Raw genomic sequence first — 12,990 nt, 5'->3', positions numbered from 1 at the left:
TTTTTAATGATTAATAGAAGATTTATTTAAACAATAATACAGAGTGTCATCACTGCCAGACTTAATATGAAATGTTCCATGTTCGATCCAATTTTCCTTCCTGGATAAGTTTTTCTTTCCTATCCTGTAGAGACAGAAAAAGCATAACAAAACAAAAAAAAGCTTCATTAGAAACAACACATTCTGACCTGTGTTCATTGCAACATTATTTATAATAGCCAAGATACAGAAATAACCCAAGTGTCCATCAATGGATATGTATATGTACACATGGAACACTATTGAGCCATTTAAAAAAAAAAAAGGAATGAAATCTTGCCATTTCATAGGTACAAGCTTATAGATACAGAGAACAGACTGGTAGCTGACAGAGGCAGGGGGTGGGTGGTGCACAAAATGGCTGGAAGGGGTCAAAAGGTACAAAGTTCCAATTATAAAATAAGTAAGTCATGGGGATGTCATGTACAACAATGGTGACTATAGTTAATAATACTGTATGGAATATTTGAAAGTTGCTAAGAGAATTAATCTTAAGTCCTCATCATAAGAAAAAAGATTGTCTTTTGTAACTATATATGGTAACAGATGTTGCCTAACGTTTACTGTGGTGACCATTTTGCAAAATATACAAACAAAAAAGGTACTGGAAAATACAAAAATAAACAAAGAACCAATGTAATCTGGCATAACCCATGGTACAACTCTAAAAAACCGGACTAAAACACTCCAAACCTAATTCCAATCCCCCACTGTCTAAAGCCTATAGGGTATGTGTGAGGAAGTAGCAGTCTGAAGAAATAAAGGGACAATGAGAAAACACTCCTATTGAAAAACAATTTATGCACATGCTGGAAGAATTATATTACCCCACTAAAAAGCGTATGTCAAAAGCAAAATACAAACACCTTCTGGATAAGTGTGGCCTATCTTTTTGTTAAGCGGGTACTTTATCAGACAATCAAAATATAGAAGCTCTTACAGGAGAATGGACTGGCCAGTTTAAGACAGACCTAGATGAATGGGCTCCATTCTAGATGGTGACACAAGGCCTTCTGGGGGCTAGTACCAGGATGGCCTGGTGTCAAAGACAAAATTGGCTTTCTCTGCAATCATATGGCCTCTGATGGCAGATTCCCACCACAGGTTGCTTTTGCTTTCCTACTGTTAGCATATTACAAAGTTTTAACATTAATCAACAAAATGTGACCAACACTGACTGGAATTCATACAAACTGGTAACACACTAAATGATTTATGTATTCTACTAATACTTAACCAAATAACCATCTTTTTAAAATAATGAACTAAGAAAACTCAAGATAAAGGTTTGTAAAGATAATATCTAAAGGTAAGTCAAAATAGGAAAGTAACTTCTGTATTAACTTACATTTAATTTTTGAGACAGAGAGAATGCACATGCAAGCAGGGGAAGGGCAGAAGAAGAGAGAGGGAGACAACCTTAAGCAGGCTCCATGCCCAGTGTGGAAGCGAGATGCAGGGCTTGATCTCAACAATCCTGACTTCATGCCCGGAGCCGACATCCAGAGTCCGACACCTAACCTACTGAGCCACCCAGGAGCCCTTAGTGTTAACTTTCTAAAGTTACTTCTGTATTCTCTTGCTTAATAGTCATGGCACAATTCCTTTACATCACCTAAAACACACCAGGAAAATGCTTTCATTTCAGTCTAAGTTCAAGCCTTAGAAATTTAAACTGCCCAACTTATTATTTTAAGTTGAAATTAAATTTGAAAGAAATTTGAAAGACTATTGTGATTTTTAGCAAAGTATTATTTCAATGAGTTGAAACGATAAAGCAATGCAACCAAACACATACTTAAAACTTTCTGTTTTAACTCCTGCTGGAAACAAATAGAGATAAAAGAAGAGAGAAACTGAAGGAAGAGGAGAGGACTGAGGTGGGAGGAGCACTGGTGGCAAATGCCGAGAGAAAGAGCTGCAGCCAGAACAGGGGAACCTGTCACACAGAAACTAAACGTCAGGTCCCAATACTTACTCTGTCAGATTTGAAAACATAAAACCAGAAGAAAAGGGGCCCCATTCCAAACAGAGCTCCTAAGAGTGAGGTCTTGGGAGTGGGTCTGAAATTGGGATAGATGTTTGCTGATCTTGCATAGGTCCAACGAATCAACGCAGGATCTTCCTAAAATTCAGGAAAACAAAAAGTTACGGAACTTAAGTAGGGCCACACTGAAACAATCTCATCAAAACTTCTGTGCGGGGGCAGAGGGCACCTTTTGTGCCCCACCACAGTTAAGGGTATACCCTGAGTATTCCTGAATAGCTTCAGGGAAGATCTTTCATTTCTAGTATTTGCTGACTAACTCTCTGATGATCCTATCCTGTTCAAGTCCTTCAGAATTTAAAAGGTTCCTCTATCAACCTTCAGCTTTCTATTTATTTAAGATTTAAGAAACTGGGGCACCTGGGTGGCTCAGTGGATTAAGCCTCTGCCTTCAGCTCAGGTCATGATCCCAGGGTGCTGGGATCAAGCCCCGCATTGGGCTCTCTGCTCAGCGGGGAGCCTGCTTCCTCCTCTCTCTCTGCCTGCCTCTCTGCCTACTTGTGATCTCTCTGTCCAATAAATAAATAAAATCTTTAAAAAAAAAAAAGATTTAAGAAACCTAATCTTTTTAATCCAGCAGAGAAACCACTTTTTCTCTTTGATAATTTTTTTTTTCCTGGATTGTTTTGTAGCTTCATTGTCCTTCTTGAAGTGACCAACTGAATCACAGTATTCCCAATGAGGACAGATTTCATATGCTCTATCATGCTTTATACTTTGTTTCTAGGACCTTTTTTTTTTTTTTTTAAAGATTTTATTTTATTTATTTGTCAGGGACAGAGGGAGAAGCAGGCTCCCCGCCGAGCAAGGAGCCCGATGCGGGACTCGATCCCAGGACGCTGGGATCATGACCTGAGCCGAAGGCAGCTGCCCAACCAACTGAGCCACCCAGGCGTCCCATCTAGGACCCTTTCTAATGCTACCCTTGACGCTGCACTGTCTTTCCAGGCTTCAAATAAATTGCAGGAAGGTGAAGACTGTGGTAGGCCAACTCTGAACTTTAAGATTTTTAAGCTGACTTGTTTGATATTTTATAAGCAAAATTATTACATCTTATGCTATTAAAATAATTTGTAGTGAGGACAAGATTGTTGTTAAAGAAAAATAATCAGACTGTCTTGGTTAAGGAAAAAAACTGTCCATTTTAATATATGTGTACTAGAACAACTATGTAAGACAGCAAATCTGCCCCAAACACATAATTAAATTTAATTAGCTATATCCCCAAATACTTTATAGAATTATTTGCTCCAATTAACTGATAGGCAGATTAAAAATAACCAGATGAAATCAGCTTTAAAACTTTAATACCAAAGGAGAACATTCAAGGTCCTATACACCACCAAGAAGTCATGATTGGTAGGATTGAAATAATTAAACTGGATCTTCCACAGATACATTTTAAACCAAACTGTTTGCAGAAAATAGTAAAGGTGAAGACCCAGGTTATAGACAGGTTCAAGGGAATATTTGAGTTTAATACATCTATTCTTTATTTATCCCTTCTGCTATTAAAGTATTTGAATGACTCTCACATGACAGAGCTCTCAATCCACCAGTCACCTTTCTACATATTTATCTGCCAAACTGGTCTTCCAGAATCAGACATTTCATTCCATAAAAATATCAACAGCCTCAAGACCACAGTTCATGGAACCTGTACTGTTGTTAAGAGAGGTTCCAAAACATACTCCATGGGAAATAGTTCTCCTTTTTGGACACTACTCCATGTCCCAAGAACTATCAGCAGCATGTGACATGGTGAAAACTCCTTGAAACTGTTCCTTTTGCCTTTCGGGGCACACACCTGCCTGGTTTCCCCCTAACTCTACGGCCATTTCCTCTTGGTCTCTTTTGCTCTCTTCTTCCTTAGATCTCCAATCTCTTAATATTGGATCTTAGACCTTGCTGGTCTTCTCTATCTACATTCATTCTCTTGATGATCTACCTCCTCCAGTCACATGGTTTTAAATATCCAACTATAGGCCAATGTCTCCCAAAATTATACCTTCCCAGACCTCTACCCCAAACTCCAGACATAATGTCCAACTGCCTGCTTAACAATGCCATGTTGTTTAACAAGCATGTCAAATGTGATGTATCTCAAACTGATTTACCAATATTCCACTCCATCTCCATCCCTGCTCCTCTCACATTCTTTTCCACATTGGTAAAAAGCAACTTCATTCTTCTGATCACTTAGGTCAAAAAACCTTAGAATCATCACTGACCCTTCTCACTCTTACACCTCGTCAATCTGCTAGCAAATCTGGTTGGCTTTACTTTCAATACATACTCAGAACTCAATACTTACCACCTCCATCGCCAAAACCCTAATTACCTCAAAAGCCTCCTAGGCTCCTTGCTCTCCTCCATAACCTATTTTCAACTAAGCAACCAGAGAGATGTTAAAAATGTAAGGGCAGACTACCTACACAGTAAAATGCCTTACAACAATCTGCAAAGCTTGGTGTGATCTAGTTCCACTTTGCTCTCACCTTTCTCCACTTTAGTCACAATGGTCTCTTCAGTATTTTTGGAACTAACCAGGCACACTTCTGTCTAAGGACCCCTACACCTGCTATCCCCTCTGCCTAAAATGCTACTTTCCCAGAGGGCTGTGTGTGGCTAGCTCCCTCATCTCACTTCCTTCTTGTCATCTTCTAAGGAAGGCCTTCCCTAGGGGTATCTAAAATTTCAGCAGCTATCCCTTCCTACTACACAACACACATTCCTAATCCCTTCCTTGCTTTATTTTTCTTATCACTTGCCACTAACACGCTAAACAATCTAGTTTTTTAACTTGTTTATTACTTGTCTGATTCACTGGAGAAAGCAAGCTCTGCAAGGACAGGAATCTACACTGAGACCTCAGCATCTAAAATAGGGCTTGGCCTATAACAGCAATTACTTAATCACTGAATCAATCACTGGTAAAGATTAGGCAAGGAATTCCCATGTATTGATCATTAAATGATTAAGTGCCAAGCACTCATTTAACAGAACCACCAATGAAGCAGGTATTACTGTCTCTTATATGACAAAACTGAAACTGTCCTAGGGCACAGAACTAGGGAAGAGAAAATCTGGGGTTTAAGCTTTGGCTATCTGGCACATCAAACCTGTGTGAGTATGTCAATAACAAATGTCTCCCTCCACACCTTCTCAAGTAAACATGGTTCTGACTGGAGATGGTACAACCAACTGTTAAGCAAATGTTTTGGGTTACACAGTTCAAAGTTTAAATTCTGCTCTATCACTTGCTAAGGGAACATCACTCTATATCCTACTTGTCCTTCCCATGTTGTCTTCTCATCCATAAAATGGGGATAATAACAGGGCCTAACTCTTTGAATACTTTCACATTTGAATAATATTCAGAAAGGGTTTAGATAGTGCCTGCAAGATGTAAATTTCCTTCAATTCTACTAGCTTCCAAAAAGTCCTACAGAACACCAATGCAACTTTTGAGGGAAGTTCTGGTTGTTTCTTGTTTCTTTAATATCATATTTGACATCGTATTTAAATAGCTCCTGTACAGAAAATTACTGAAAAGCCTACTCACTAAATATAATAGCTATCAGTTTACTGGTAACACATAAAGTGCCTGCAATGTTATACAAATATCTCATTTACCTGACAATGATTCTATAAAGAATGTACTATTCTATTCTTCCCCACATAAGAAGAACAGAAAACTAACCTCTGGAAGGGTTTGGCAAACTAAAGTCATCTAGTTCGCCACTATGTTCTGCTTTGGCATCTAATTCCAAAACCCAGAGTTTCAACTTGCTGCATAGTTTTGGGGCCTTCAAAAGATATAAACTGAAAAAAATCACTATATTCCCATCAGGAGAGAGCAGTATTGCTAGGAACTGTGAACTGAAAGGTAGAAAACCGGCTTTTTTTTTTTTTTTTTTAATTACACACACATTTTCTGAACAACTCATTACAGCTCAGGCACTGTGTTGGCCAGTCGTATGCCTTATCTCATTTAGTCCTAACAGCCTCCTGATGGGAAGTACTGTATTATCCCCATTTTTCAGACAGGAAAACCGGGGCTGAACAGCAGAGGTGAGTCTCTTAAGACTACCCAGGCGGGAAGTGATCAAGTCAGGACTCAAATCCAACCGGGTGTGAATCTAGAACCGTCCTCTTGACCACCGAATTCTCCGCCCAAGGTCAAAGGGCTAGAAGATGGCCCTGCTCTCTCAGCCTGGAAGTGGGCCAAGTCTAAGATACTGATCGGGAACGGTGGCCGCCCCGCTGCGTGGCCTCCCTTGGCGGGTTTGGGCTGCCCGGTCGGGGAAGGGGGACCGCCCGGACTCTGGCCCTCGATTCCCGCCCGGCTGGCCCACGACTCACGATGAGCCCTTGGCGTTTGGGGTCGTTGTACTGAAGCAGATACTCCCGTTTAAGTCGGGATCTTATGGCCAACCGCTCGGCTTGCGCCTTCCGGGCTTCCGGAGATACGTTGTATTCGGCCGGGTCGAGGGTAGAGGGTAGGGTAGCCAGAGGCGACGGCTCGTACTTGGGGAACGACATCTTGGCAATCCGGCACACAACTGCGCCTGCGCGAGTCCGAGACCCTCCCCCTTTAGTCTGACAGCCGTCCTGAGGGAATGCGCCTGCGCATTAGCGGAAGGTAGGCATTAAGTTTCCTCCGGAGCTCGGCTTCTTTCGTTAACCTTCCTCAAGGTCCTGTACCCGGAATAGCGTTCTGCGCCTGCACAGTGCGCTTTCCTTACCCTTTCTTCTCCCCACCCCCGCTTCCTACTTTTACCTACCACAATCTGTTGCTTGTTGCTTCTTTCTAGCAGCTTTACATATCTCTAGGGACATAGCAGAGCTTTATTTTGTGAAGTTGAGCTGTGTGAGACTGGCAGACAGAAAATGGGACTGGACGTAGCTAGAATCCTGTTTCAGTGTGGGTCCCTCCAAGGTGTGTGACTTTGAACAAGTCACTTAGCGTTTCCGAGTTTCCTCTTGCTCATTCTGGATAATGACCCCTATTGTATCCACCTAGCAAACCTTTTATGAAGATTAAATAAGATAACAAATACGTGCCAAAGTGCTTTGCAAAACACAGTGTTCTAACCAAGAAAAAGAATACGCTTTTCTGTACGTTACCACATTAGATCGGTACAACATAAGTAGCGGTGTGTTTTTCATTGGCACGAAATAATGTTTAATAGGAGAATGATGTTATAAGAGAGATGTTGCCTGCCTGGCCATAGTAAGTCGTTAACAAATGAAGTACTGAATAAAGGTCGTTAAGAAACAGTATTTAGTTAAAATACTAAAACCTCTTACCTAAAATCTTTAGCACTCTTAGGGTGCTAAGAAGAAAAATCATCTTTAGATGATGCCTTTATGCATAAAGGCATTATATCTTAATGTGAAAGATGACTTGGGAAGAAAAAAAAAAGGTAGGTAACCGGAAAGGAAACCTTCTTCATTGCTACTGTCCTCCTCCCACTATCACCAGGGGAAAAAAGCAACTTCAAGTTGCACAAGCAGGGTCTGTGGGTACGAGTCAGACATTCCACAGGGGAAAACATGTGAACAATATTTCCATAACTCAGGCAAGGAAAGCTGGATCAAAAGAGAGCTTCAGCTTGGATGAAATGTCTGGGGACTATAGGTATGTTGGGAAATGGTTGCTAGGCAGAGAAGGGACCTAGAAAGTGTCGGCATTTGCAGCGAGAAGCACTGCTGTCAAATTATACAACATTTTAATACTGTTTTAAAATATTTATTAAGCACCCACTAGGTGAAGCATTCTGCACACTAGTCAATCTTAGTCAATCTTCTAGGCTCAGTGGGGGAAATGCAGAAGAAATGAAGGACATGGTGTTGGTCTTCGAGGAGCTGACAGTACAGGCAGTACAGAAAGAACAGACAGGCTATGATAATATTTGCAAAGCAGTTTAATGTCCAAATGAATATAGAGCAAAATGGACTCATGAGAATACAGGCTGAGGGAATGTAGAAAAAAGAAATTTGAAGCAAATCACAGACACTCAATTTTAAAGGAATGAGAAAAAAAGGAGTTCTGTTTTTTTTTTTTTTTCAAAGGTGTTTTAAAATACCATAAAACAAAACGAAATGCAGGAGCAGTTTGTAAATTCTAAAGACAATCTTGATAAAGTTTCAAAAACTTTTGATTTATAGATTAGACACTGATCTGGGAAGAAGGGCATGCAAAAAGGATAAAAGAGAGAAGAAAGGAGTACAACGACTACAGATGACAAAGTTTTAAAGACTTTGTAAAGTTAAGAGAGAGGGAAAGAAAGAGAATGACAGAATAAATTACATCATTTCCCTGTGGAATAGTTAAGGTGTTTATTCCTACATTTGCTTGATTATCATAAGGATCCCTTAAGATGATTGTCAAAAAAGATGGAGTCCTAAATTCTATTCTGCTCTTGAAGATTCAGCAATGATCTGGCAGGGGAACCCAGGAGCCTGTAATTTTTACAGTTTCCTGAGAGGATTCTTCTACAGTTGTGTTTGGGAAACATGGAGATGAGTACAAAAGGTCTTCCTTTCCCTCTTCCTTTTTCCAGGAAAGGTCCTCCCTTTGCTTGAGACTTTATCTTGAAGTAATGTAATCAAAAAATTATGAAAATGAATTTATCTTATATTTAACATTTAAGACTACAATTACAGTTACAATGGTGTGCTAATTCTGATAAATCAAGTGTTAATTTGTGGGCATGGTTCTTTTTATATAAATCATTATCCTTCACTTTGTATTTGATTTTTGCAGCAGGGTTATATTTGCAGAATATTGGAGGGTTTTATTCAGTTTTTCCAAGGTCCTCTCTTAATCCTTTGAAACTAAACTATTTCCTTTTGAAGCTTTGATTGTCATCATCATTCTTATCGATTGTCTTTTTTTTCCTTTGTTATCTGGTCCAACTCTGAGATCCTCCTTTATTAGTCACTTTGCATGTGGATCCAGCAGTTCACCAACATCACTTTAATTAATTTTGGAAGTCCACATCTTTTGCAAGATTTGCAATAAATTTCTATTCTTTTTAAGGACTAGATATTTCTAAATGGATGACTAAGACTTTGGTAGGAGTGGTTGTAGGCGCTAGGGTTAGCAGATGGAACAATTCAAGCGGGAAACAATTTCATAAGTGGTCATTTCACCAAAGAATATTTCATGTTTTGAAAACTTTTACTTCTCCTAATAGAATTTATCAGAATTTATTGGGACATGGTTTACAAGGACTAAGTATATGTACCTATGTTTGATGGGAAGTGGGAGGATGAAGTGGTAAAGTGGAGAAGGAGAGAAATGCAAATATGTGGGGGTGGTCAGTTTACAAGACTGAAACAGGATTTCAGGGAACAGAGGATGGACAGGTGAATACAAAAACTGTAAGAGGCAGAAAAGTTCCTGCTTATGAAAAGCATTCCTTCTCTTATTGGGTAGGATCATAGGTAAATTTGTGAATAAACCCAATGCCCAGAGAGTTAACTTATCAGTGATTAACAGCAGCTGATGTTTAGTGAGCATTTTCCTTTATTCTTGTTTTAAAAAATCTTGTTCTAACATTGAATATCAGCAACGAGTGTACTGCCAAACTAATGCAGGGCCCCTCCTTACATGAACCCTCTCCAGAAATGTGTTCACATGGCCATTCTGTTTTTGTAAAATTAGAAAAAGTAAGATATTTAAATCACGATTGCCTGATAAGACTGTTGTGTTTCTCCTCTCTGACTTTCTTACCCTTTATCACATTTTCTCTCCTGTTGGGTGGATCACAGTGGCCTGAGGCATTTGGGCATCTGGGAAAAGAGATTTGAATTTAGTGGGATATACTTATTTGATTCACATCAATTTCAAGTGGAATTAAATTACTGCTAGCCATCCAGGTGCAGGAATGTCTTCCAGGGGTATTGTCGACTCCCAGTGTGCCATGAAGGTACAGGATGGGAATTTGTGTTGTGATGTGAACTTGTCCTGTGAATCCTGGCCCTGGAAATACATGGGTAGAGAAAGAGAAATAAGGTTAAAAATATACAGAACCAGAAGCTAATCTGTGGGAAATTCTTCTAGTCATCATTGGCATTTTTCCTTAAAGAAGCACCTCCATCCCACCCCCATCTCCACCCTGCCCCATCCCCCAAATTATGTAAGTTTCAAGTCCCATCAAACCCTCATCTTCCTGTTTATCAGTCTTATTAAGACTGCAAGGAAGAGAGACACAAAGTGCTATGTGACTTAATTTAATTAATTTAATTGCAAGGAGACTCAACTAAACCACTTTCTCTTTGTTTACCTAGCATTAACTCTTCCTTCAAAAGAGGATATTATTGAGTCAGTTTGACAGTATTCAATCTAGATTGCCTTAAAGCACCACTTGGGAGGCTGGCTTTCTCTGTATCCAACTTACCTGTGGCTTTGTTGATTTGGACACTGTCCAAATCAGTTATGAAGAAGGTTACATGACTGTTTTTACACAGTAGATACACTTAAGTCACAGAAACTTACCGTATTTGGAGAAGACTCACATGGAACTACTTGCTTCAGAAATGGTATATTCAGCAGGCACGTTAAGACTACACAGCCTATTACAAGCATACATCACTTTCTATCTGTTTCTACTATAGCTTTATAATAAGTCTTGGTATTTCAAGGGGACAAATCTCTCCATTTTCTTTTTCAAATTAATTTAGTATTAAGTGGTTAAGTTCCATGAGAAGAAAAATCTATTGGAATTTTGATTGGAACTGCACTAAATATATAGCTTGATTTGAGGTGAACAAATATTTTTATATTTCATCTTCCCATCTGTCATCTATTAGTCAGGTCCTTTATGGCCTTCGATCATGTTTTATAAATTTCTCCACAAGGAATTCTCACCTCCTATATTAAATTAATTCTGCTACATTATAGATTCCCTTGTTATTGTTAATTATTTCTTTTCCTGTTACATTTTCTAAATGGTTATTGCTGTTGTATAGTAATATTACTGATTTTTATACACTGAACTTGGAACCAGTACCCTTGTTGAACTTTTCATTAGTTCTGTTGGCTTTTCCATTCATTCTTTTGGATTCATCGATGGAGTTGGTCAGAGCTTGTGAAAATAGCAATTTTGCCTTTTCTTTTCCAAATCTCATACTTGTTTATTTCTCTTATGCTTAGCTAGGACCTACAGTACAATGTTTTGTAATAGTAGAAATAGATAGTCTTCTATCTTGTTCCTAGCTTTAACAGGAATTCTGTTCACCTTTGAATATTTGCTGTAGGATTTGATAGAAGCCCTTTATCAGGTTAAGAAAATTCTCTTATATTCCTTGCCAAAAGTGGTTTTTTAATCATGGATGAGCGGTAATTGATCAAATACTAATTCTACATTTTTGTTATATAGTCATATGGTTGTTTTGTTAATCCGTTAAAAACACAGAGAACCTTAGTAGGTTGTTCTGAAGTGGAATATTTTGCATTCTAAAATTGACTCTATTTCATGGCATGGTATGTTTTTTAATATACTGATCAAATAATTAAGTTGAATTAAATTTATTAGCATTTTATTTAGAATTTTACCATTTAAGTTCATAGATGAATTGGCTCTATAATTGTCTTTTTAAATTTTGTTCTTGTGTTGTTTTGGTAGTATATTTACATGAATTGAATTGGATACATTACTTTTTTTTTTTTTTTTAATTCTCCAAAATGGTTTATTCAAGACAGGAGCTATATTCCCTGAAGACTCCGTAAATTATCTTTTAAAACTGTCTGGGTCTTCCTTTTTATTTTCAGAGGAGACTTTTGACTATCAATTCAATTTCTGTAATGGCTTTGGGTTTTGTCAGGTTTTCTTCTCTGGAATGAATTTTGGTTATTTAAATTTTCTTAAATATCTTGTTTGAAGCTTACTGCTATAAACTTTCTAATCTCATCTTATGATTTTTTTTTTCACTCTCCACTGTCTTTGTAATTATGATCCTCTTTTTGTTTCTAATATTGTTTTCATGCCCTCCTTAATCCCCATCCCCTATTTCTCCTATCCCTCACCCGCTTCCCCTTTGGTAACCATCAGTTTGTTCTCTATAGTGAAGAATCTGCTTCTTGGTTTGTCTCTCTCTCTCTCTTTTATTTTTTTCCTTTGCTCGTTTTGTTTCTTAAATTCCACATATGAGTGAGATCACATGGACTTCGTCTTCCTCTGGCTGACTTTTTTCACTCAGCATAATACTCTTTAGCTCTGTCCCTGTTGTTGCAAATGGCAAGATTTCATTCTTTCTTATGGCTGAGTAATTTCCATCTTCTTTATCCATTCATCTATCAATGCATACTTGGGCTGCTTCCATGGTTTGGTTATTGCAGATAATGTAGATAATGTTACTATAAACATGGGGGTACATGTATCCCATTGAATTAGATTTTTTGTATTTTGGGGGTAAATACCCAGTACTGCTATTCCTGGATTATAGGTAGTTTTATTTTTAATATTTTGAGGAAACCTTGTACAGTTTTCTACAATGGCTGCACCAATTGTTTATTTATTGTTTCTTTTTTTCTTCATCCATCCTGCTAGAGGTTTGTCTACCTTGTCTTTTCAGAAAGCCCACTTTTTATTTTGTTTATCATCTCTAATCAATTTTCCTCTTATACTTATTTCTTTTCTTTTTCTTGAGAGCACTCTAATGTTCTTTTTCCAATTTCTTAAGCAGAATGTTTACCTCATTCATTTTCATTTTTATGTTTTATAATTTTTTATGCATATAATTCTGTACATGTCATTCTAGCTGTATCCCCATCGATTTTTGTTAATATTTTCTTTTTTTCATTTTTTAAAAGATTTTATTTATTTGTTACAGAGAGAGAGAGTGTGAGAGGGGGTAGGCTCAGGGGAAGAAGCAGACTCCCTGCTGAGCAG

General features: G+C 38.2%; 1 protein-coding gene across 1 annotated transcript; it reads right to left on the bottom strand.

Annotated features, from left to right (window-relative positions):
• NDUFB4 (NADH:ubiquinone oxidoreductase subunit B4) lies at positions 1 to 6,682 on the bottom strand. Its single transcript, XM_032852332.1, has 3 exons — positions 6,452 to 6,682; positions 2,018 to 2,164; positions 1 to 124 (listed from the first exon to the last, which is right to left on the bottom strand). The coding sequence occupies exons 1-3, from the start codon at positions 6,629 to 6,631 to the stop codon at positions 62 to 64; spliced, it is 390 nt and encodes a 129-aa protein (XP_032708223.1). The 5' UTR covers positions 6,632 to 6,682; the 3' UTR covers positions 1 to 61.
• Between the last annotated feature and the right edge of the window lie 6,308 nt (positions 6,683 to 12,990).

Source organism: Lontra canadensis, unplaced genomic scaffold (genome assembly GCF_010015895.1).
Source record: "Lontra canadensis isolate GAN:19392208 unplaced genomic scaffold, GSC_riverotter_1.0 scaffold6, whole genome shotgun sequence".
Taxonomy (NCBI): domain Eukaryota; kingdom Metazoa; phylum Chordata; class Mammalia; order Carnivora; family Mustelidae; genus Lontra; species Lontra canadensis.
This window is presented reverse-complemented; position numbering and strand designations above follow the sequence as displayed.

Coding starts and splice junctions, on each gene's coding strand:
- NDUFB4 (XM_032852332.1), bottom strand. CDS start 6,631: ATGTCGTTCCCCAAGTACGAGCCGTCGCCTCTGGCTACCCTACCCTCT. Junction 2,165..6,451: donor CCAAACGCCAAGGGCTCATC/GTGAGTCGTGGG, acceptor CCTGAATTTTAG/GAAGATCCTGCGTTGATTCG. Junction 125..2,017: donor ATGTTTTCAAATCTGACAGA/GTAAGTATTGGG, acceptor CTGTCTCTACAG/GATAGGAAAGAAAAACTTAT.